This window comes from Myxine glutinosa, chromosome 1, assembly GCF_964187855.1.
Source record: "Myxine glutinosa chromosome 1, kmMyxGlut1.1, whole genome shotgun sequence".
NCBI lineage: Eukaryota > Metazoa > Chordata > Myxini > Myxiniformes > Myxinidae > Myxine > Myxine glutinosa.
The window spans coordinates 438,049,494-438,075,022 of record NC_136261.1 but is presented as its reverse complement, the minus strand read 5'-3'; the positions used below and the strand labels follow the sequence as shown (position 1 = coordinate 438,075,022).

At 46.5% G+C, this 25,529-nt stretch overlaps 1 protein-coding gene across 1 annotated transcript in view; it reads right to left on the bottom strand.

Annotated features, from left to right (window-relative positions):
- Nucleotides 1-25,529, bottom strand: part of LOC137414770 (uncharacterized) — a 49,477-nt gene that overhangs the window by 3,415 nt on the left and 20,533 nt on the right. Inside the window, exons 3-4 of the mRNA XM_078766796.1 lie at nucleotides 10,698-10,838; nucleotides 9,852-10,583 (exon numbers count right to left, since the gene is read on the bottom strand). Coding sequence (XP_078622922.1) covers nucleotides 9,852-10,583; nucleotides 10,698-10,838 — 873 coding nt within the window. The remainder of the gene's footprint in view (nucleotides 1-9,851; nucleotides 10,584-10,697; nucleotides 10,839-25,529) is intronic.

Here is a 25,529-nt window from a genome sequence, read left to right as displayed (position 1 = left end):
AGAGAGATCATTGATGAAGACGAGAAAAAGCACAGGGCCCACAACACTGCCTTGGGGAACTCCAGCCTTAACAGGAAGGGGAGATGAGAGAAACCCATTCAGGGCCAAACGTTGACTATGACGAGAGAGGAAGTCCGCAAGCCATGCGTGGAGATTTCCATGGATACCATAGGAGGAGAGTTTGGTGAGCAGAGAGGGGTGCCAGACCATATCGAAGGCACGTGACATGTTGAGGGAGACAGCTCTAATTTATTGTTTGGCATTGAGGACCTCCATCCATTGTTGAGACAGCGGAAGCAGCATGTCCAGAGTAGAGTGACCTGGTCTGAAACCAAATTGATGATCAGAGATCAAGCCATTTGATAAGTGGAACGATTTGATATCTGAAGCAATGATGGATTCCATGACTTTGCTGATAATTGGGAAAAGGCTGATTGGTCTGTAGTTGCAAGGATCTGTCTTGCACCTTTTTGTGTAAAGCGGTGATGTTGGCTGATTTCCAAGCTGATGGCAGATGACCTTGAGCAAAAGCGTGGGTGAAGAGAACAGAGAGAGGGAGTGAAAGAGAGGCAGAGCAGGATTTTAGGACCCGTGCGCTGATGCTGTCAGGTCCAGTTGCAGAATCAGAGTCGAGGGTTGACAGAAACGTTTTCACCTTGTCAGGAGGAAAGGACACAGAGTCCAGGAGCAGCTGGGTATGACTGGCTACGGTGGGTACAGAGAGGGATGGGTTTGGGACACAAGATTTAGAGGCAAACACGGAGTTGAGGCATTCAGCTTTTTCACATGCGGAGTCAGCTGTGTGGCTGTTTGAGATCAGGGAAGGGGATGGAGGGGGAACAAACACCAGAAACGGATTTGATCAGGATTACTTATGAGGATATGGATAACTCCAAACTCTCCCCTCACTGATAATTGATCATAATGTGCCATTAGATATTCACAATAACACAGACAGTGAGTGCTTTTGTGCTTTGAGGACCTCTCTTTATTGTGAAACTCTTCATAAATTCAATTTTCATGAAAACCAAAGGCAGCAGTCTTCTTCTGTTAAATAATTTTACAAAAAGGGTGCTCTCTCCATATCACACATGACAATGAAACATGGACTACAGCATATATTGAGGAAAAATTGATGTTCAAACTGCCATGGAAAGATGCCATCTGAGCATAACCAAAAAAGGACAAGAAAAACAGCTAAATTAGATGGAAAACAAAATTCCTAAACACTGGTCACAATCAAAATCTTAAATGGAACTTGGCTGGGTACATGGCAAGGGCAGAGACAATAATTATTACAAACTGGCAAACGAAGGCAGACCCTGAAGGAAGCACGATGAGATCCAATATCAGATTGAGAGATTACGTTCTGTTACCATTTGAGTTTTTGGCATCAATTTTTCAACAGTTCTCTATTATGAGAATATGGACAACCAAATTAATAAAGTTTACATTTTTAAAAAGATGTTATTTTCTTTAAACTTCGTTTGAGGACGCATATGGGGTTGGAATTTTGAGATTCTTGTTGTCTTCTGACACCAGTTTGCAGACATTGTTGTGGATATTCTGGTGACAGCCAGCCTTATGGCTTTCATCAAGGGGTTCAGGGTGCTGGCTGGTTGTCAGGGGTTACAGATGGTACTCTGAGAAGTTGTGCCAACAAGGTATATGCTGAAAGGGATGTATGCTTTCATGATGGCTTTCTCCTTACTGGTTCACTGAATACCTTGCCTACTGTGGAGGATCGCTTACAAGGGGGGCATGTACAACCCTATATGGGTAAAGCTATGTGAATTTAACAAACCTTTATCAGCAATACTTTTCCCACAGTCAGAGCACCTTTTATGCGAGCACTAAAGCGTGGGTTGCACAATGGAAGTTCAAGCTCCGTTTCGAAATAAAATCCTTTTGACAAATATAATATTTGTAAGGACGCTCTCGTTGGTTATCTCCATAGGTGAGTATTACGAGGTGGGAGGAAGTGCTCCCAAAACTCAAAATGCCCACCTCCTTTTTCAGTAAAGGATCATTATTCATGAACCAGTTTGTGAAACTTCATTCTCATAGCTTTGGTCTGAGGGCTCGTTTTAGAATCCTCACTGAACCTCTGACAGCCTCCACCTGTAGCTTGTTTGTCATACTAATTCATGGAATGCTTTTTAAGTTTACCTCCACACGGTATCAAAGCTAAAGTATTTTCCCATTCGTGTCTTTGCCAAATTTCCACTCGTTATTTTATTGTGTATGTATTAATGTGTGTTTCTAGTTAGTGTTCGTTTGCAATTCATGCAAACTTGTGAATAATCAATGATTTTATGTTCGGCACGGCCTGTTACTTGAGGCTTCCTTCCCCCCATCGGTTTTAAAAATAATAATAATAATACATTTATTTTATATAGCGCTTTTCAAGAAGCCCAAAGACGCTTTGAGAGAGTACAAAAAACAAGTGCAAAAAGACAAAAATCAATAGGTAAATAATCAAAGCAAAAGGAAGGAGAAGGAGAAGAGATAGTCAGCGGTTAAATGATGTGGGTTAAATGTTAAATGCAGTGTTGAACAGGTGGGTCCTGAGTGATGTTTTGAATGTGGTGAGTGAGGAGGAGTCTCTGATGGTGTGAGGTAGTGAGTTCCAGAGGGTGGGAGCAGTGATGGAGAAGGCCCTGTCTGTTTTGTTTTGTGAATTCAAGTTCTTTCCTTCGCTGTATTGCTTATTTCTTAGATTTTCTCTTCTCCCCCTAACTTCCATGAACATCTACCCTTTGTCTAACGTTTTAATTAAACACTCCCAAAAATTTTCTTCTCTCCTTGAGGGCACATGTGCTTGTTGGCTCGCCCCACCCCTTTATCTCATTTTCTTCCACCTCTTCCTTCCATCTCCAGCTGAAACTCGCCTTTCAAATTCTAGTTTCCTCCATCTCATTTAACCCTTTCTCCTTTCTCTGATCCATGCCCTCACTTCAGGGACTTTTCCCAGATCGTTTTTCACGGTTTTGTTTAAATATTGTTGTGCGATTCCCCTTGGTTGATACCGGGGGAATCACGGATATCCAATAGCGAGCCGAAGGCAATGCCCAAATGCGGATTTTATACATGCGGGGAAAGAAAAGGGAAGAGGAGGCTGAGGCTTTTACCTGAGCGATCCCACCGGGCAGTCTTCAACCTGCGGAAAATAACTCACACGAAAACAGATTTAAAATGTACGGAAAATAACGAAAAGATATATTAAATAAAATGCTGGTAACAAAAAAACGTGACTGTAAAACTAAATTCCTACAGGATTCTTCACACCAGACTGATAACATGGACAAATGGGGAATAAAATAACTGGAAAAAAAAGGTTGTGTGTCTATCGTGCACTTAGCTCTGATCAGCTCGGGGGCGGGGGTGTTGTGGGGGGGGGGGGGAGGGAGGGGCGTTCCTCATCAGGAATCCAAGGCTCCGGAGGTACTGACGGCTGGTGCATGCAATACGCGCACGTTGGCAGGAAACAGGCCTCGCTGCACCCATTCATGTTGCAGCACTCGCATGGGGTCTTGTCATGCTGTATGCTGTCCAGCCACGCGTCATCACCGACGACAAAACTCTCCACGTCTCCCGGTGGCGGCTGTACACAGCCGGCCCAAAAACAAATATGCGAGGGAGAAGAACAAGGGAACTAGAGGAGAGCAAGGACAGCACAAGATCGGAGGGTCAGAGAGCAAGAGTCCAGGGTAAGAGCGGAGGGCAAGAAAACAGAAATGTCTGTCCTCGAGTTCCTTTAGCGTCGGGTCGTGACGCAATCAGCGCTTCTCCACCAATCTTCTTCTTGCTCGCCTCTGACGTCCTCCGTGGCCTTTGCCAATCGGCGCATGGCTTCATCCTTGGCCTTCCTTCCCCCAATCAGCGGGTAGCTTCTTGTCCCGCCATGGCCAATCACAAGTCCCCGGGGCGTGTCTTCGGCCTGTCCGAGCTATGTGAGGCGATGTAGATAGTGGTGTCCATCGGCAGTGTTCAGAACTGGCTTCCGGTTGGTTTTATTGATGTTAGTTCGTGCAATTTATGGGCCTTTCTCACTAGTGTTTACGGTGCAGTGCGAAAAGAGCCAAAGGATAGATCACATAAGGGGTGTTGCAAAACATTTTACCTTTTTTTCCCCCGAGAACACGTTACGGTTGTGCATAAAACGTGCATCAAAGGAAGCATGCCTTGGGGGAAAAAAAGGTAAAATGTTTTGCAACACCCCTTCGGGTAAGACTTACGGGGATAATTTATTCTTACGCCCTAAGCTAGTAACATGCCATGCCCCCTCGTGACAGGGACGAAAATACACGTTACTCCGCCATTTGGCCAAACAGAACTTATTACAGGTGATGGTTCTTACCCGACATCCGGAGCACCGACCTATACGAATCTACCTGACTCAGCATATCACTACCTCCACAAACATAACATGTTTAAATGTTCCCCTGCAGTGTTTTATTCAGTGGTTTATTACAACATGCTGCTTTTCTTCCTATTTAAAAGGCTTTTTTCAATTTCCTCAACAAATCATTCCATTTCCAAAAAAAATTCAATCTCTTACAGTTATTCCTTTCTACATTCTCTAAACTCACCTTCATTCCACTACTCCTCTGTCGTTTTCAAACAGACATCTGACTTGAAAATCACAATAAACCCTGTTTGTTACAAATGTTCGTTTTTCATGAATCATCTACTTTCTAAACTCCCTCCGCAGCCCTCATGTCCAAAACTCCCCCTCACCACTCCCTTTCAATTTTCCCCCCTCACCCTTCCCCTCCTAAACTCCCCCCTCATATCTAAATCTCATCCCCTCACCCATTCCCTTCAAATCACCCCCATCACCTCCCCTTCGAATTCCCCCCCCCCTACGATTTTTTTCCAATTCTCCCCCCTCCCACCTCCTCCTCCTCAAAGCTGCCGCCTCCCCACTTCCTCTCCCTTCCATCACATACCCCCACCTCCTCCAACCATTGCATTTGCTCTGCCCCCTCAAACAACACCTCACTGTGCCTCTTCCCATCACCATCAAAACATTTGTCCTTCTCATCCTTCCCTTTCTCCTAACCATTCTGCAATCTCCGACACACTATCAACAGCTCTCCCTACCTCCCGCTCTCACCCCTCATCTTACCCTACACCTCCCCTCCCCTGTCCTGTACCCGATGCTCCCCGTCCTTCTTCCTGAACGGTATGGACCTCAAACATCTAGGGCCTTCGCTCAAACCTGATTGATCTCTCCATTCAGGTTGCTTCTGACAATCCAGACTTGATCTGCTCAACAGAAAAACTTTCCTCCTTCAAGGTGTCTCTGATTCCTTAATATCTCTTCCTAGTTACTCCCTCCTCCTGTATGATAGACCTGAGCCTAGTCCTGGTGGTGGGGTGGCTATCTTTATCAAAAACTGTCTTCCTCACTCTCCTTGCACTGCCCTCTCTCCACCCCACCCACAGGAGTACCTCTGGCTACGACTTCCTCTCCGCTCCCACCTTTTCTTCATATGTGTTCTGTACCATCCTCAAAACAGTGATGACTCCATTTACATTTCGCTGATGGACAACATGGACCAACTTCTATCAACTCATCCAAACTCTCTCTTCCTCATATGTGGCGACTTCAACTGTCATCATGCCAGCTGGCTGGGTGTGGGTTCCTCTAACATCAGCCATGGCACCTCAGCAAAGGACTTCTGCGACTCACTGGGACTGACACATTCTGTCAATTTCCCGACTGGGATCTCAGTCAATGGAGTATCTTCTCTTCTCGACTTGGTTATGACTAACTTCCCTGCAAATGTCTGCAGCTCTTCTTCTGTTCCAATCGGTTCTTCTGATCATTTCCTTGTTAAAGTGGACATCTCTCTGGCCATTCTCAAAGAGCCTCCTCAGTGCAGATGAGTCTGGCATTTCACTCAGGCTGACTGGCACGGAATTCACACAGCCATCAATCATCTGGACTGGTCTCCCATCTCTACTGCCTCTTGCATCAATGCTTCCTGTGAATTCTTCCAAAGTAAACTGCTCTCTCTCTCATGCACAGATTTGTCCCATCTCATCTTCAGTTGGCGTACCCTTCCTCCCATCCATGATACACTGAAGCTTGTGGTGAGGCAGTTGCCATGAAGCAACCTGCCTTCACCTCATGGAAGGCTAATTCAACTGAAGGTAATCTCAGTTCCTTTCACAAAGCTCGGAACAAGTGTGTCTACCCTCAGGAGAGCCAGGAAACAATATCTCTCTACTCTCAAGTGTGAACTCTCAAACCTGTCCCCCTCCTCCAAATCCTGGTGGTGTCTGGTCAAATCTGTTTCTGGTGTTTGTTGCCCTTCCATCCCCTCCCTTATCTCAAACAGCTACACAGCTGACACCGCACGTGAAAATGCCAAATGCCTCAAAATATTGTGTCCCGAACCCATCTCTCTCTGTACCCACATTCCCCAGTCGAACACAGCGGCTCCTGGACTATGTGTCTTTCTCTCCTGACAAGGTGGATAGGTTTTTGTCAAACCTCGATTGATTCTGCAACTGATTCTGCAACTGGACCAGATGGCATCAGCCAATGGGTTCTAAGATCCTGCTCTGCCGCTCTATCTCATCCTCTCTCTGTTCTCTTCACCCTCTATTTTGCTCAAGGTCATCTGCCATATGCTTGGAAATCAGCCAGCATAACAGCTTAACACAAAAAGGTGCAAAAAACAGATCCTTGCAACTACAGAATTCACCTGAGCCTAGTCCTGGTGGTGGGGTGGCTATCTGTCACTCAAGCTTTTGGGTCTCACTATTTTCCATGATCTTTCCTGGGAAAACCACATTTCAAATCTGGCCTCCAAAGCCAGTCGCCGACTGGGCATCCTCCATCGTGTGAAGTCCTTCCTTGGCACACATGAGCTCCTCACCACATACAAGGCTTTCATCCGCAGCTCTATGGAATACTGCTCTCCCCTCTGGTCCGGTGCTCCTGCCTCACACCTAGCCCGTCTTCACGCTGTTGAAACCAAAGCATTCAGAATCATTGGAATCTCCCGCGATGAAGCTAACTCCAAGGGCCTTTCACTCACTCACCGCAGGCAGGTTGGTGGTCTTTCCGTCTTCTACCGTCTCCTCTCTGGCCTTGCCCCCCCAGCCCTCTCTGGGCTCTGTCCCCCAAATATTCCTACAGGTCGCACAAGATCTGCCTGCAACCCTCTTATGGTTAAACTGCCAAAATCAAGACTTTCTGCTCACCTTCACTCCTTCATTCCTCTTTTCTCCCACCTCTGGAACAAACTCCCTCACTCTCTTCAATCCCACTCCACCCTCCAGGTCTTTAAAACAGCTGTTCACCACCATCTCTTATCCTCCCCCATCCAAAACCTTGATCTTTCTACCCCCGCTAATTTTGGTCCCCTTGTGTTTTATACCTCTCCCCGCCCCCCTCCCCCTCCCCCTCCCACGCCTCCTGCCCCCAAGCCCTCTCCCTCCCACACTTCTCCCTGCTCTCAAATGTTGTGGTTGTGTGCTTCCCCTTCTCTCCCCATCTTGTCTTCCACTCCCTCTTTTTGTATATTTTGTTTGTCTGGTTTGTTTTGTTTGTTTGTTTGTGAAATAAATGTTAGCTCTTTCACGAGCCTCGATTCAGTATACCAAAAAAAAAAAAAAAAAAAAAAAAAAACAGACCAATCAGCCTGCTCGCAATAATCAGTAAGGTCATGGAATCAATCATCGCTCAAATCAATCATCGCATGGGTCATGGGATTAAATCCTTCCTCCTCTCCAATGGCTTGATCTCGGATCATCAATTTGGATTCAGACAAGATCATTCTCCTCTGGACATGCTGCTTCTGCTGTCTCAACAATGGGTGGAGGTCCTTATTGCCAAACAGGAAATCAGAGCTGTCTCCCTTGACATATCACGTGCCTTCGATACAGTCTTGCACCATGCCCTGCTCACCAAACTCTCCTCCTATGGTATCCATGGAAATCTCCACGCATGGCTTGCGGACTTCCTGTCTGGTCGTAGTCACCGTGTGGCCCTGAATGGTTTTGTCTTATCTCCCGTTCCTGTTCAGGCTGGAGTTCCCCAAGGAAGTGTTCTGGGCCCTGTGCTTTTTCTGCTCTTCATCAATGATCTCTCTGACTCTCTGGAAAATCCTCTCTATCTCTTTGCTGACTCCACTCTCTGCCAGTCCATACCTCATCCCTTTAGATCGGCAGTCTGCAGCCTCCTCACTCTCTGCAGACCTGGACAAAATCACAGACTGGTCAAACAAGTGGAACATGTCTTTCAATCCTGACAAATCTCACACTCTTACTGTGTCTCTCCGAAAAGACCGACTGGACAACCCTCCCATCCATCTTCTGAATAATCCTCTCCATGAAGTTCTGTCACTCAAGCTTTTGGGTCTCACTATCTGCCATGATCTTTCCTGGGAAAACCACGTTTCAAATCTGGCCTCCAAAGCCAGTCGCCGACTGGGCATCCTCCGTCATGCGAAGTCCTTCCTTGGCACACCTGAGCACCTCACCACATACAAGGCTTTCATCCGCAGCTCAATGGAATACTGTTCTCCCCTCTGGGCCGGTGCTCCTGCCTCACACCTATCTCGGCTTCACGCTGATGAAACCAAAGCTTTCAGAATCATTGGAATCTCCCGCAATGAAGCTAACTCGGAGGGCCTTTGACTTACTCACCGCAGGCAGGTTGGTGGTGCTTCTGTCTTCTACCGACTCCTCTCCAGCCTTGCTTTCCCCCAGCTCTCTCTGGGCTGTCCCCCAAATATTCCTACAGGTCGCACAAGATCAGCCTGCAACCCTCTTCTGGTGAAACTGCCAAAACCAAGCCTCTCTGCTCACCTTCACACCTTCATTCCTCTTTTCTCACACCTCTGGAACAAACTCCCTCACTCTCTTCAATCCCACTCCACCCTCCAGGTCTTTAAAACAGCTGTTCACCACCATCTTTTATCTTCCCCCATCAAAAACCTTGATCTTTTCTACCCCCGCTAATTTCACCCCAGATACACTTTTTTGAAATACCAACTTCTTTTCTGGAAGTCCTTGCAGTGTCAATGTATTATTTTTTTTTACCTCTCCCACCAACCCTTCCCATGCATGCCCCCCCCCCTCATGCCCTCTCCCTACCACAGATCTCCCGATGTCCCTGCTCTCTGTCTTGTCTCCCGCTCCCTTTATCATGTTTTATGTGTCAGTTTGTTTTTTTGTGATTAATGTTCGTTCTTACACGGGCCTCGATCTTGTATACAAAAAAATAAATAATTACCTCCTCAGTTCGGGTTTTCTTGATCACTCGTATTCGCTGTTGCCCCGACTATCACTGGTACAATTTCATGTTTCTTCAATTTCGAAATCCTGTTAACCTCATTTGTCATATCCTGGTATTTAAGATTTCAATTCTCATGTATGGATCTTCATATGCGTTTTCAAACTGACTTTTTGAGAGAAACCTTTATCACATATTGAACATTTGTGAGGGCGCTCTCCTGTATGGATCCTCATATGTAATTTCAAATGGTCTTTTCGAGAGAAACCTTTATCACATATCGAGCATTTGTGAGGTCGTTCTCCTGTATGGATCCTCATATGTAATTTAAAATGGTCTTTTCGAGAGAAACCTTTATCACATATCGAACATTTGTGAGGTTGCTCTCCTGTATGGATCCTCGTATGTGATTTCAAATGGTTGCTACGAGAGAAACCTTTATCACATATCGAGCATTTGTAAGGTCGCTCTCCTGTATGGATCCTCATATGTGATTTCAAATCGCTTTTTTGAGAGAAACCTTTATCACATATCGAGCATTTGTGAAGACGCTCTCCTGTATGGATCCTCGTATGTGATTTCAAATGGTTGCTACGAGAGAAACCTTTATCACATATCGAGCATTTGTAAGGTCGCTCTCCTGTGTGGATCCTCATATGTTTTTTCAAATCGCCTTTGTGAGAGAAACCTTTATCACATATCGAGCATTTGTGAGGTCGTTCTCCTGTATGGATCCTCATATGTTTTTTCAAATCGCCTTTGTGAGAGAAACCTTTATCACATATCGAGCATTTGTGATGTCGCTCTCCTGTATGGATCATCATATGTAATTTCAAATGGTCTTTTCGAGAGAAACCTTTATCACATATCGAGCATTTGTGATGTCGCTCTCCTGTGTGGATCCTCATGTGTGATTTCAAATGGTCTTTTCGAGAGAAACCTTTATCACATATCGAGCATTTGTGAGGACGCTCTCCTTTATGGATCTTCATATGCCTTTTCAAATGGCTGCAATGAGAGAAACCTTTATCACAGACAGAGCACTTGTGGGGATGTTTTCCAGTGTGGATCCTCATGTGTATTTTGATGTTACTCGTTGAAGCAAAATCCATTCTGCACACATTACACTTGTAACGTATTCCCCTTTCTACAACCTTTTTGTTTTTGTTTAATTTAATATTGATCTTGGTGTTGCGAGGCCCAGACATGAACTTGTATTTTATAGGAAGTGAGCCTTGACGTTGTGATTCTTTCTTCAAAAAATGCTTCTTCTTCACTGTCATGCTGCGACTGGACCTTATTTGTCCCATATTACTTCTGGATTGTCCTACAGAAACAAACAAACAAAAAAACTTCCTTTTTTGTCAAAATCAAAATGCAAAATATTTAACACTTTTCCGAATTTTTTTTTTTTTTTAACATTTTTTACATTTCCACTCACCAGTTGCAAAACAGGAAGCACTTCCGTTTGTCATGTGAATATCATCTGAACCTTCCTTTGCAGAAGCACATTTTGAATCTTCTGTGACAGATGAATCATTCTTGTGTTGTCTACCTTCCACCTTTAAAGGATAGACATCACCTGTGTACAAATCAGCATCAGTCGTTTGCAGGGAAATGGGATTGATAACCATCTTGAGAGTTCGTAGAACATGTTACGTCATGAATGTATTCTTAAATTCAAATATAAACATTGGGGCAATAACCCTGTGTGCTCACCTGGTAGAACAAAGCCATATACTACACTGACTAAAGGTATTTTAAACTAAATCATGGCGTTTTTAACCAATTTCAATGGATGCTAGAAGATACGGTAGCATGTACAATCATACTAACGTAATCGCAGAATTTGAACAAACAAACCAAAAAAAACTATTTGGGGGGGGGGCAACCTATCCCCTTGCCCCCCCCCACCCCCTCCACCATTGATTACCATTTTGTAAATGCCGTGAACAAACGTTGGTACCTCATGGGTCATGAACAAAATGTTGTGGTTTCATTGGAATTGTATGTTTAGTTTCTGAGAAGAAAGCAAATACCTATTTTGGAGGGCGGCCCCTAAACCCCCCCCCCCCCAGGCCCCCGTTGAACCCCAAAGGGGCAGATTTTTTTTCAATGCCGTGAACAAACCTTAGTCCCAACATAACAAATATCATTTGTGCCAAGTTTGATCACAATCCCATCAGTGGTTGTGGAGAAATGTTTCCGGAGTGACAGACGGATGGACGTGCCACCACATAAGGTCCCCAGAATTTCGTTCCAGGTAAGTTAATAATTAAGTTAAAGATTGTTAAAAAGAAAACTTCCGGATGTTAAGCACTATTGAAGCAGTCTTTGAAGCAGTCTTCTACCTCACCCTTATACATCACCCTATTTAACATACTCAAGTCATGCTAAACTGGAAGTTCGTGGAAGTAACAAGAAGGTGATTTGTGTTCAACAGTGTTCAAGTATTTAATTCAATTTACAAAAAATAAAGATTGGAAAATTCATTTTTTTTAATTTCTGGAATTTTCTGGCATTGCACAGTGTATATTACATCACTCTATCGAACACGCCACTTTAGTTATTTGTGCCTGTTGTTTGTGTCCTTTATGATGTCATTATAAACAGTACTTTTTCCGGTTTGGAATGATTTTCTATTTTGTTTGACTCCAAAGCAGCAGACAGAGTGAAAATATTGTTGCAGATGCGGGGTTTGGGGTTTGGGGTTTTGAGTTTGGGGTTTGTGGTTTGGGGTGCATCACGAGTGGGACTTCTCGGGCCCACCCCAACCTCTGAACCTGCAGGTCGCCATGCCGTGGATAGGTTCGCGGCCTCATGGGAAGATAAGCAATTACTGACACCGATTGAGACCGCCAAACCTGTCAACACAATTGATCTTGGCAGGTGATCCTTCCATGGCATGAACAGGTCGGCAGCTTCTCCTCGCATGATCAGCGCGTTCTAAAACAGCAGCGATTGCTCTGGTGTTCCAGCTTTTAATCCGCTTCCGCACAAAATGTTATATCCAATGTAAGCTCCCCCTGTGGAAGAATTAGGCGGTACAACCATAGCCTGCCCATTAATTGAAATTTTCGCACTGACATTCGGCGGATTTCCTTCAGGAACCCCGACGTGTTCTCCACATCCACTGCTCATACGCACAGCTCCGTAACTTTCACCACGCCCACTCTCGCACCTGGTACATCTGGTACATCCGGTACATCCCCAAATCGCCTCACAGACCAGCGCACACAACTTACACACACCGGCCATCTCACGATCACTCGCACACCATTTAATCACACGATCACACAATTCACACTCCACAGTCAATCTCACTCTATTCACAAACATGGATCACTCCATGATAGTTTACACACAACTTTACATATGAGCCATCCCGCTGAGATCACACAGCTGAATTTGCCATTTGTGCCGCGCACACTCAGCCGCACACTATTCCTTGGGAAATTAATTTTCAATCATCTGCACATGGGCGTTTTGCCTGACATGAACTGTTAACACACAGTGACATGAAGTGCCTTGAAATGTGACCTCCCTTGGTCCTGTACGGATTACACACCTGTTCTTTTTAATCTCCCGCGCACAGGACCAGAACATACTTGCTTTTAAAATATTTCCCGCTCGGTAACCTCAGCCCTCCCCTCAGTCAAGGTAAGGGTTACCCCCATCTGAGTCGGTGCATGACCCCTACCCTCGCTCGCTCATACACTCCACTCTGCACGCTTGTGGCACACACTCCGTTACACTCAGGTTCGGCACTCCAACGAAGCCCGGATCCAAAGGCAGTCGCGACTGGGCATCCTCCATCGTGCGAAGTCCTTTCTGGGCACTTCTGAGCTACTCGCCACATACAAAGCTTTCATCTGCAGCTCAATAGAATACCGCTCTCCCCTCTGGGTCGGTGCTCCTGCATCACACTTAGCTCAGCTTCACGTGGTTGAAACCAAATCATTGGAATCTCCCACGATGAAGCTGATTTTGAGAGCCTTTCTCTCTCTCACTGCAGGCAGGTTGGTGGTCCTTCCATCTTCTACCGACTCCTCTCCGGCCTAGCTCCCCCTGCTCTATCCCCCCAAAATTCCTGCAGGACGCACAAGATCTGCCAGCAGCCCTCTTCTGGTGAAACTGCCAAAATCAAGACTCTCTGCTCACCTTCACTCTTTTATTCCTCTTTTTCCCCACTTTTGGAAAAAACTCCCACACTCTCTTCAATCCCTCTCCTCCCTCCAGGTCTTTAAAACAGGTGTTCACCACCATCTCTTGTCGTCCCCCATCCAAAACCTTGATTCTTTCAATCCCCGTTAAAACTCCCCAAATCCGCCTCTTTGAATTCCCAACGTCTTTCCTGAAATTCCTAGTAGTGAAATGCCGAGTCGTGTTTATTTGCTTTATACCGTGTAGTCATCCGTCTTCCCCAGCACTTCCCCTTCCACAGATCTACCGACGTCCTTGTTTTCTACTGTTGTTGTGCTTGTGTGATTCCCTCTCCCTTTTGTCTCCCGCTCCCTTCATTGTATGTTTTATGTGTCTGTGCGTTTTCATGTTCAATGCGTTTGCTCTTACACGAGCCTCGATTCTGTATAAAAATAAAAATAAAAATAATATTTATTTATTCCACCAAACCTCGGCACGCACCCTTCCACATCATGCATTCGCTCCAGCTTACACAGTTTCACCTCGTCGTGGTTCGCTTTGATCGGTCATATCCTCTCCACCTGCACCTGCCATGCGTTATCCCGATCTTTACACATTGTTTCTACACATTTCATGATCTTCTCCTCAACATTCTTTGCCCTCTTGCTTGTCTATAATCATTCTTCTTTGCCTTTATCCATTCCATTTCATTTTAGCTCACCTGGAACGAAGTTCATGGGAGCTTATGCGATGGTGCGTCGTCCGTCAGTCAGTCCGTAAACACTTGCAACTTCTTCTCCGAAATCGCTGAACGGATTGTGACAAAACTTGGCACAAATTATATTTGTTATGTTGTCAGTGAAGTTTGCTCACGGCATTAAAAACAAATCTGGGTATAAGGGGGCTTACCGGGGTCAAAGTGGATACAGGTTTGACCCCCCCCCCCCCCCAAAATAGGAATTTCCTTTTTCCTCTGAAACTACACACATTATATCGATGAAACTTCCCCACAACCTTCATCATCCGTGTTGTACCAATGTTTGTTCAAGGCATTCGAAAAATTTAGGTCTGATGTGGTACACGGGTTTGGGGGAGGGAAGGGGGGGGTGGGTTCCCACCCCAAATAGGTATTTGTTTGTTTGTTTGTTTGTTTAAAGTCTTATGATTATGTTGGTATGACTCAACTTTCCCCATACTGCCTCGAGCGTTGCGGCTATCTCATTCCCATAGCCATCATATCAGCCTTTTCCTATGCCTGCCCCACATGCATGTCATGCCTTATGCCAGCCACCTTGTCCCTCCTCAATTTTCATCGTCATCTGTGCCATTAGTTGACTAATCAACAACATCTCCTGGTCACTTCCGGACACTATTCCATGCTATTAGCGCTGCCTTTTCCAGGGGCTGGTTAGGGGTGGGGGGGAGGTTAGAGAGGGGAGGAGAAGGTTGGATCCTGATCGCTATTGGCACCTCTACTGCAGCCCCTCCTGGTCCATCTCCCACAATGTTACATTGATATGCAGCTACCTGGGAGATTTGATCCCCCATTTCCTCCTAAATTAGACCACCAGGTCCTGGTCACCTTGGCTTGACAGAGCTGTATAATTCTTTGAAGTACAATTTCACCCGACGCTCCTTACAATTTTTGGGGCACCGCCGATAGCGTCCCATATTTGATTCCCACTCCTGACATCAATTGTTCCGGAAGCAGGGTTCTCGCTCTTTCACAAACGTGTTTCCTTTTGGTGCCAAATGGTTTGGCGGTGCCAATTGGGGTACGTAATCTCAATGCACATCAATATATATTTTTAAGACATATCACCTGCGACAAAAACTTTCAGGTTACTCAAGGCCTACACAAAGGAAAGTATAGATATTCGACGTCTATTGACATTCCTCTTGAATCGAGGAAGCTTGAGATAGAGGGGAAAGCAGGATGCAGGTAAGCTGCTCCAGAGTAATGCCTTGTGGGGAAAAATAAAAAGAAGAATACCTTATCGTCTTACTCCTTGGGACAGATATAGTGTATGGATGGGAAAAAGATGTGTTGAGTGACTGAAAGAATGCTCGGGTGGAAGAACCTGATGGACCCTCAGAGCACATTCCGTTGAAATATCTGTCGCAACAAAGCGGCAGAATGAGAGAGGTTCCAAGGATGATGCCAACTCCTGTCCCACCAGAATGGCAGCATGCTGCTGGATTCTGTCATTAAGAGAAAGGTGACAGGCCGGCACACCAGCCCAAATATGGCAATGATACTCCATGACAGGACGTACAGTGGCCTTGTATAGATGGAGCAAAGCAGCTTGAGAAAGGTATCGCCGAGCACGAAATAAGCTGCCAAGGTGCTGTGATGTGCTTTCAGCTCCACCAGGGATGTACTTTTCCCAGCTGAGGTTTGAGCTGATATCCAATTCAAGCCGACAGATAACAGGGAGTTCCTGCAAAGGTGAAGAATCCGTAGACAGGGTCGGAAAACAAGGTGCTCTTGAAGTAAATACAAGCAGACAAGTGGGTCATTTCTGGTTGAGAGCAACAAGCCAGTCTTTTCCCCAGTTCATCACACTCTCCAGGTCCTGATTGAGAGTGGTACTTGAATGGTCACGGGCAGGGAAATCGAGGGGAGGTCTCGGGGAGGGGGGCGGGAGTCACTGCCTCGGGGCCCGAGCTTCTCCTATTATGTTTTTTAAACAGTAAAATGAAACCAAACCCCTCATCGGCTGATCCTCATTTCCTCATCGTTACGTTTAAACCCAGAAGCTGATTTTGTTTTTTCTTGCCGAAACAAAACAACATTCGCTGCTGTTAATGGTGCTGTTTCAAATTTTACAGAAAATGGTTATTAACCAGAAATGAGCGTTACAAAGAAATGCGTTTGTATCCGCTTTGTCCAAAAATTATAATCAATCATCTTCTCACGTTTTCATCTTCTTCTCATGTTAGGGAGAAATAGTGTTAAATAGTCGAGTGTGCGAATTGACTCGATCGGTCCGAACATCCCGCTATCTCCTCTATTTTCGATCAAACGGCAAAATAAAAGTGACCATTTGTTTTTAAAAAGTTTTTTGTTTTACATTCAAGAAATGTTCCTTAAAAAGTTATAAAAGAGATAAACGATAAAGATTTGAGAGATCTCGCGAGATCTTGGAGACGACGTCACGAATTTTCGAAGCTGTACACGATCTCCACATTTTCAAAGTTAAGTCATTGGTCACAATTGTATTTTGTCGAAACTGCATTTATCGTTCGATGTGTGAACCATAGTGTGTCCCTTGGAAGTTTCTCTGTGTTAATCTTTCATAAATTAATCGTTTCTGTTTGCTGTGTGTGTTGCGGCCTTGCCTCAGGCTTTCCCCGTCAAAGTTTGTTCCTTCCTTCGCTGTTTTTGCGACGTTTTTAGATTTTCCCTTCTCCCCCAACCTTCCCTGAACATCTACTCTTTGTCTAACCTTGTAACCCCACCCCCACCCCCACCCCCCAAAAAAACAAAAAAAAAACAACAAAAAAAACTTTTATTTCCCTTTCTCCTCATGTGCTTTTGTCCCATTGTGCACCTCTGTCCACATGATCCCCTTGCCTTCCACCTTTTCCCCTGTTCACGTGACTCATGGTTGTCCCTCAAGGCCCTCTCCCCATTGGTATCTTTGTGAATATAAGATTGTTCTTCACGGTTCTGTTTAAGTATGTTTAGACTTTCCCCCGCAGTGTTTTATTCAGTGGTTTATTACAACACGCTGTTTTTCTTCCTATTTAAAAGGCTCCTTTCAATTTCCTCTCCAACGCATTCCAATCCAAAAAAATATTCAATCTCTTATAATTATTTCTCATGACATGCTCTAAAGTCTCATTCATTCCACCCCTGCTCCATCGTTCTTAAACGGATCGCTAACTTGAAAATCACAATAAACCCAATTTGTTCTAAATGTTCATCTTTCATTAATCATCCACTTTCTAAACTCCCCCCTCGCCCCTCCCCTCCAAATCTCCCCCCTTGCCCCTCCCCTCCAAATCTCCCCCCTTGCCCCTCCCCTCCTAAACTCCCCCCTTGCCCCTCCCCCCGAAACTCCCCCCTTGCCCGTCCCCTCCTAACCTCCCTCCTTGCCCCTCCAAATCTCCCCCCTTGCCCCTCCCCTCCAAATCTCCCCCCTTGTCCCTCCCCTCCAAATCTCCCCCTTGCCCCCCCCTAAACTCCCCCCTTGCCCGTCCCCTCCTAACCTCCCTCTTTGCCCCTCCAAATCTCCCCCCTTGCCCCTCCCCTCCAAATCTTTCCCCTTGTCCCTCCCCTCCAAATCTCCCCCCTTGTCCCTCCCCTCCAAATCTCCCCCCTTGCCCCTCCCCTCCTAAACTCCCCACTTGCCCCTCCCCTCCTAAACTCCCCCCCAACCCCTCCCCTTCAAATCTCCCCCCCCCCCCCCCCACCGATCCCTACCAAATTCTCCCTCCTCCCACCTCCTCCTCAAAGCTGCCTCCTCCCCACTTCATCTCCCTTTTATCTCATACCTCCACCTCCCCCAACCTTCTACTTTCCTCTGCCCCCCCTCAAACAACCCCTCACTGTGCCTCATCCCATCACCATCAAACCTTTTGTCCTCATCATCCTTCCCTTTCTTGTAACTCTTCTGTAATCTCTGACACACTAACAACTGCTCTTCCTACCTCCCCCTCTCATCCTTCATCTGACACTACCCCTCCCCTGTCCTGCACCCGATGCTCCCCCTCTCTCCTCATTAACAGTATGGACCTCAAACATCCGGGGCCTTCGCTCAAACCTGATTGATCTCTCCATTCAGGTTGCTTCTGACAAAACAGACTTGATCTGCTTAACAGAAACTTTCCTCCTTCAAGATGTCTCTGATTCCTTAATATCTCTTCCTGGTTACTCCCTCCTCCGGTATGATAGAGCTGAGCCTCGTCCTGGTGGTGGTGTGGATATTTTTTTTAATCAAAAACTCTTCCTCACTCTCCTTGCACTGCCCTCTCTCCACCCCACCCCCAGGAGTACCTCTGGCTACGGCTTCCTCTCCGCTCCCACCTTTTGTTCATATGTGTTCTGTACCATCCTCCAAACAGTGAAGACTCCATTTACCTTTCGCTGTCGGACAACATGGACCAACTTCGACAAACTCATCCAAACTCTCTCTTCTCCTCATCCAAACTCTCTCATGTGGTGACTTCAACTGTCACAATGCCACCTGGCTGGGTGTGGGTTCCTCTCTCACCAGCCATGGCACTTCAGCAAAGGACTTCTGCGACTCATTGGGACTGACACAATCTGTCAATTTCCCGACCCGTATCGCATTCAATGGAGTATCTTCTCTTCTGGACTTGGTTATGACAAACTTCCCTGCAAATGTCTGCTGCTCCAATCGGTTCTTCTGATCATGTGCTTGTTAAAGTGGACATCTCTCTGGCCATTCTCAGACAGCCTCCTCAGCGCCGAGTAATCTGGCATTTCACTCAGGCTGACTGGCACGGTCTGCAAGCAGACATCAATCATCTGGACTGGTCTCCCATCTCTACTGCCTCTGACATCAATTCTTCCTGGGAATTCTTCCAAAGCAAGCTGCTGTCTCTCATGCACAGATTTATCCCATCTCGTCTTCAGTTGTCTTACCCTTCCTCCCGTTCATGGTACACTGAATCTTGTGGTGAGGCAGTTGCCCTGAAACTACTTGCCTTTGCCTCTTGGAAGGCAAATCCAACTGAAGGCAATCTCAGTTCCTTCCACCAAGCTCGGAACTAGTGTGCGTCTACCCTCAGGAGTGCCAGGAAACACTATCTCTCCACACTCAAGATTGAACTCTCAAACCTGTCTCCTTCCTCCAAATCCTGGTGGCATCTGGTCAAATCCGTTTCTGGTGTTTGTTGTTCCCCCTCCATCCCCTCCCTTACCTCAAATGGCTACACAGTTGACACCGCAAGTGACAAAGCCGAATGCCTCAACTCCGTGTTTGCCTCAAAATCTTGTGTCCCAAACCCAACTCTCTTTGTTCCCACCTTTCCCAGTCGAACCCAACTGCTCCTGGACTCTATGTCCTTCTCTCCTGACAAGGTGGAGAAGTTTTCATAAAACCTTGACTCCGATTCTGCAACTGGACCAGACGGCATCAGCCCACGGGTCCTAAAATCCTGCTCTGCAGCTCTCTATCTCACCCTCTCTCTCTGTTCTTTTCACCCTCTCTCTCTGTTCTTTTCACCCTCTCTTTTGCTCAAGGTCATCTGCCAGCATCTTGGAAATCAGCAAACATTACCGCTTTACACAAAAAGGTGCAAAAACAGATCCTTGCAACTACAGACCAATCAGCCTGCTTCCAATTATCAGCAAAGTCATGGAATCCGTCATTGCTTCGGATATCAAATCCTTCATATTCTCCAATGGCTTGATCTCTGATCTTCATTTTGGATTCAGAACAGGTCATCCTACTCTGGACATGTTGCTTCTGCTGTCTCAACAATGGATAGAGGTCCTCAATGCCAAACAGGAAATCAGAGCTGTCTCGCTTGACATATCACGTGCCTTCGATATGGTCTGGCACCCAGGTCTGCTCACCAAACTCTCCTCCTATGGTATCCATGGAAATCTCCACTCATGGCTTACGGACTTCCTCTCTGGTCGAAGGCAACGTGTGGCCCTGAATGGGTTTCTCTCATCTCCCCTGCCTGTTCTGGCTGGAGTTCCCCCAAGGTAGTGTTCTGGGCCCTGTGCTATTTCTGGTCTTCATCAATGATCTCTCCGACTCTCTGTAAAATCCTCTCCATCTCTTTGCTGATGCCTCCACTATCTGCCCCTCCATTCCTCATCCCTCAGATTGGCAGTCTGCAGCCACTCTCTGCAGACCTGGACACAATCACAGACTGGTCAAAGAAGAAGAACATGTCTTTCAATCCTGACAAATCTCACACTCTTACTATGTCTCTCCAAAAAGACCGACTGGAAAACCCTCCCATCTACTTTCTCAACAATCCTCTCCAAGATGTTCTGTCGCTCAAGCTTTTGGGTCTCACTATCTGCCATGATCTTTCTTGGGAAAACCACATTTCCAAGCTGGCCTCCAAAGCCAGTCGCCGACTGGGCATCCTCCATCGTGCGAAGTCCTTCCTTGGCACACCTGATCTCCTCACCACATACAAGGCTTTCATCTGCAGCTCAATGGAATACTGTTCCCCCCTCTGGGCCGCTGCTCCTGCCTCACACCTAGCTCAGCTTCATGCTGTTGAAACCAAAGCTTTCAGAATCATTGGAATCTCCTGCGATGAAGCAAACTCTGAGGGCCTTTCACTCACTCACCGCAGGCAGGTTGATGGTCTTTCTGTCTTTTACCGACTCCTCTCCGGCCTTGCTCCCCCAGCTCTCTCTGTGCTCTGTCCCCGTAATATTCCCACAGGTCGCACAAGATCTGCCAGCAACCCTCTTATGGTTAAACTGCCAAAATCTAGGCTCTGCTCACCTTCACTCTTTCATTCCACTTTTCTCCCACCTCTGAAACAAACTCCCACACTCCCTTCAATCCCACTCCTCCCTGCAGGTCTTTAAAACAGCTGTTCACCACCATCTCTTATCTTCCCCCATCCATCCATCCATCTTCCATTATTCACTTCTGGGTCATTCGCCTAGCAGGCTGAGCTGAGTCGGTCGTCCTGTGTATTTGATCGATTCTGTTGGATGTAGCGTGTGCTGTCGTGTTGTGCTTTGTGTGAATGATTGTGATGGATCCCTGTTTCGTTTCCTGGCTTATGGCGGCGTGTCTGCCCATGAGATTTGCAGTACTTTGGTTTTTCTCGCCACCAAGTTGAAAATTTCGAACTGTAAGTACCCGCCATGTTTTTTTGTTGAGCCTCACGCGGCCCCGGTGTGCACCTCTCAAGACAGTCCTTTTCCCCGTCTCGCCCCATCGCCCGCCCCATCGCTCATCCCACTGCTCGTCCCATCGCACGCCCCATCGCCCGGCCCATCGCACGCCCCATCGCATGCCCCACGGCTCTCCCCACGGCTCTCCCCACCTCTGCACGCAACGCTGCATGTACCGAGCTCGACTATTCGCTCTAACTCCTCCATCCCGAGGCCTATTCGCGACACGCGGCAAAAACTTTTGTCTTTAACCAACACCACTTGATTGACTCCTGGACTCCTGTCAGGCCTCAGAGAACTTGAAATCAGCATTGGTCTCCCGAGAAAACGCACAAAGCGAGGCGGGAGGAGAAAGCAGAGAAAAATACCGATTGTGATTTCTCTTCGTGACCAGCGACGGCCCGGCCCACATTTTAATAATTCCTGCGAAAAAGTGTCCCCTGTCAACTTCAATAACCTCATCTATCCCTGTAGAACCTACACAGCACCAAAACAACACCGTTCTGACCTGTCTATCACCTTATTCAATGCTCAGTCAGTGAGTAGTCCTGAAAAGCGAACCAAAATTACCTCTTTTGTTCAAGATAATGATATCGATGTGCTTTTTCTGACCGAAACTTGGCTCCGACCCAGTGGCGACGAAGTGAGGTGTGCTGATCTCACCCCACCTGGATACACCCTGCAGTCATATTCCTCGCTCCTCCAGGGGTGGGGGCATGGCTGTTATTTACAGAGACAACTTCTCTCCCTTTGTCTCCTTCACCACGACTTTTTCGTTTGACCATTCATCCTATGATCTAGCCCATGTCACCTTCACTCTGTCAGAAAACACTCTTCATTTCTTCTGCCTCTACCGACCTCCACCTAACCGGAAAAACAAGCTTACTGACTCTATGTTCGTGACCCAGCTTCCTAATCTGCTCGACTACTGCAATACTCTTCCTGGTTTCGTCTTGATTCTTGGAGATTTCAACGTCCACTACGACCAACCCCAACATCCTCTCACTTCAAAGATCATTGACCTTTCTACTTTTAGTCTGTCTCAGTCTGTCTCCCAACCTACACATGTTAAAGGACACATCCTGGATTGGTTAGTGCACAGATGCGATGATCAGTTGATGCAGTCCATGTCAGTGACCTGTGCTATCACCTCGGACCACTTCTGTGTCACCAGCCACCTGAGTATTGCTGTTCCTCGTCTTCAGCCCACCTTCATCACTGCCCACAACATTCGTGCCATCGACTGTTCCACCTTTAAAGAGGACCTTCACACCCGTCTCTCTGGCCGTTCCTATGTCACTGCAGAAGACCTCGACTGTTGCCTCCGCACAGCGTTGGACTGTCATGCTCCAGCGACATGGCGCGCCGTTCCAAGACGCAGGAGTACTCCGTGGTTCAGCGCAGTCAGCGACGAAGTCAGGGCTGCCAAAAAGGAATGACGACGTGCCGAAAGACAGTGGCTGAAGACTGGCCTCACAGTCCATAAACAGTTGTATAACATAGCTAAAAGACTCGTCATAAAAATCATTCTGAAAGCAAAAACGTCATATATTTCTGATCGGAGTACTAGGAGCTCCTCCTGCAATCAGCTGAACGATGCTAAAACAGAGTCTTATGATTGTAAGATCGCACAGATGTCCTCTACAATGTTCACTTCCTACCACTATTCATGTTGGTGAAACCGATGTAAAGTTTGTTTCTTCGGCCAAGAACCTTGGTGTGGTTTTCGACAAACATGACATTTTCCAAGCAAGTACTTCAAACTTGCAAATCAGCATACTTTCAGCTACGAAAGATCGCATCCATTCGCCACTTTCTTACTCCTCAAGCTGCTCTAACTCTGGTCTGTGCCCTTGTCCTCTCAAGGCGAGACTATTGTAATTCTTTGTATGCTGGCTGCCCTCAGTTTCTCTTGGATAAGTTACAAAAGGTTCAAAACTCTGCCGCTCGTCTTGTCTGTAAGGCGAAGAAGTCTGACCATGTTACTCCGCTTCTTGAATCTTTACACTGGCTGCCTGTCTCTGCTCGTGTGCAATACAAAATTTGCACACTATGTTATAAATCATTGTGTGGAACGGGACCTCACTATCTCTCCGATTTGCTCACTCTCTCTGAACCTCGGCGACGGCTTCATTCAAGTGACGACTATGACCCTAGAGCCGCCGCGCACCAGGCACCAAGTCGTTTGGCGAGAAATCCTTTTCCTTTGCTGCACCTCTGCTCTGGAATGACTTGCCTTCCTCTGTTCGACATGTTGACTCTCTTCCTGCCTTTAAAACCTCCCTCAAAACCGATCTGTTTCACAAGTCTTTCAAAGTCCAAGTCCTGTTTTCCCTTTGGTTTGAGGTGGGACAGAGATCGAGAGTATGTCTGTGTACATGTGTGGGGGAGGGAGGGAAGGAGGAAGGAGAGTACACATCTGTGGGTTTTGAATGGGGAGGGAGAGGAATAGGGCAAGAGTGAAGGTGTGTCTGTGTGTGTGTATGTTTGTGTGTGTGTGTGTGTGTGTGTGTGTGTGTGTGTGTGCGGTGTGTGTGCGTTCGCATGATAATGTAAAGCACCATGAGGGTAGTTTACTCTGCTTGATGGGGCTATATAAGACTCCTTTATTATTATTATTATTATCCAAAACCTTGATCTTTTCTACCACCGCTAATTCACCCCAGATACACTTTTTTTTAAATTCCAACTTCTTTCCTGGAAGTCCTTGCAGTGTTCATGTGTTTTATACCTCTCCCAACTCCCCCCAAGCCCTCCCCCTCCCACATTTCTGCCGATGTCCCTGCTCTCAAATGTTCTGTTTGTGTCCTTCCCCCTCTCTCCCCAACTTGTCTACCGCTCCCCTTATTTTGGTGTTTTATGTGTCGGTTTGACTTTTTGTGTGATTCGTCTTCGCTCTTTCACGAGCATCGATCTTGTATACAAAAAAAAAAAGGGAAAAAAAGGGTGGGGTGGGGGCCCGAGGTTATTTGCCTCGGGGCCCATGCTGGCTCTCGACACCACTGGTCATGGGTAGGAGGAGACAAGGTTCCTGAGTAGGTAGTATATAGTGTTGAGTACAACAACAACAACAACAACAACAACAGGCATTTTAAGGCCATTTCCCTGGAAGAGTGGGGGTTAGCCTTGCGCTCCCCATGACAATCTTCTCCATTTTGCCCTATTTACTGCATCTCCCCTTGTTAAACCCCTTGCCCGCATTTCTTCTTCGACCATTTTTAGCCAAGTCTTTCTTGGTCTTCCCCGTCCTCTACTTCCTTCTACATTCATTTCCATCACTCTTCTCAACCAGTCACTTTCATCCTTCCTCAACACATGACCAAACCATCTCAAACTGTTTCTCCTCACAGCATCCATCACAGGCTCTATTCCCATCATCTTTCGCAATTCATCATTTGTCTTCCTCTCTCTCAACGATACTCCACACATCCACTGAACCATTCACATTTCCACACTTTCCAACCTTTGTTGCTGCTCTACGTTCATTTCCCATGTCTCGCTCCCATAAATCATAACACTTCTCACACATGCGGCATACACCTTTCCCTTCAGCTTTAAGGACACTCCCCATCTCGTCAGCATGCCACTCAGTTCCCGAAACTTCTTCCTTGCACATCTCACTCCAGCAACCATTGCCGAGTCTGATCCACCTTCTCCATTCAGCATGTCTCCTTGGTAACAAAATGTTTTCACACCTTCCAGCTTCACGCCGTCTCCAAGATCCAACTCAACATTTCCTCCATCTGCAGCTCCCTCTGTGCACACCTTACACTTGAATGTAGCTGCCACACTTGTTAATGACCCTCTCAAACCACTACATTTTTGATGAACCCAGTCAGCGCACATTGTACTTTGAATGGAATTCACTCCGACACCCTTCCTGCTAACAGCACACGGCCCTTTCCCAGTTCTTTCCACCTCACCACGTGCTTTCCCACTTGCTATCACCTTCGTTTTTCCGATATTCACCTTCAGACCTTTTGACTGCATACATTCCTTCCACTTGTTCATCTTCTCCTTCAGTCCATCCATACTTTCTGCAATCAACACCAGATCATCTGCAAACAAGAACTCTGACAGTAAATCCTCCTTTACGTTCCGAGCCAGCACCTCCATCATAGCTACAAATAGTAGTGGACTTAGTACCGACCCCTGATGCACTCACACCTTCACCTCAAACTCACCACTGTTCCCGTCCTTCGTCCTTACAGCTGTGCGCGCTCTTTTGTACATTGCCATCACTACTCTGATCAACCATTCCTCCACTCCTAACTTCCTGAA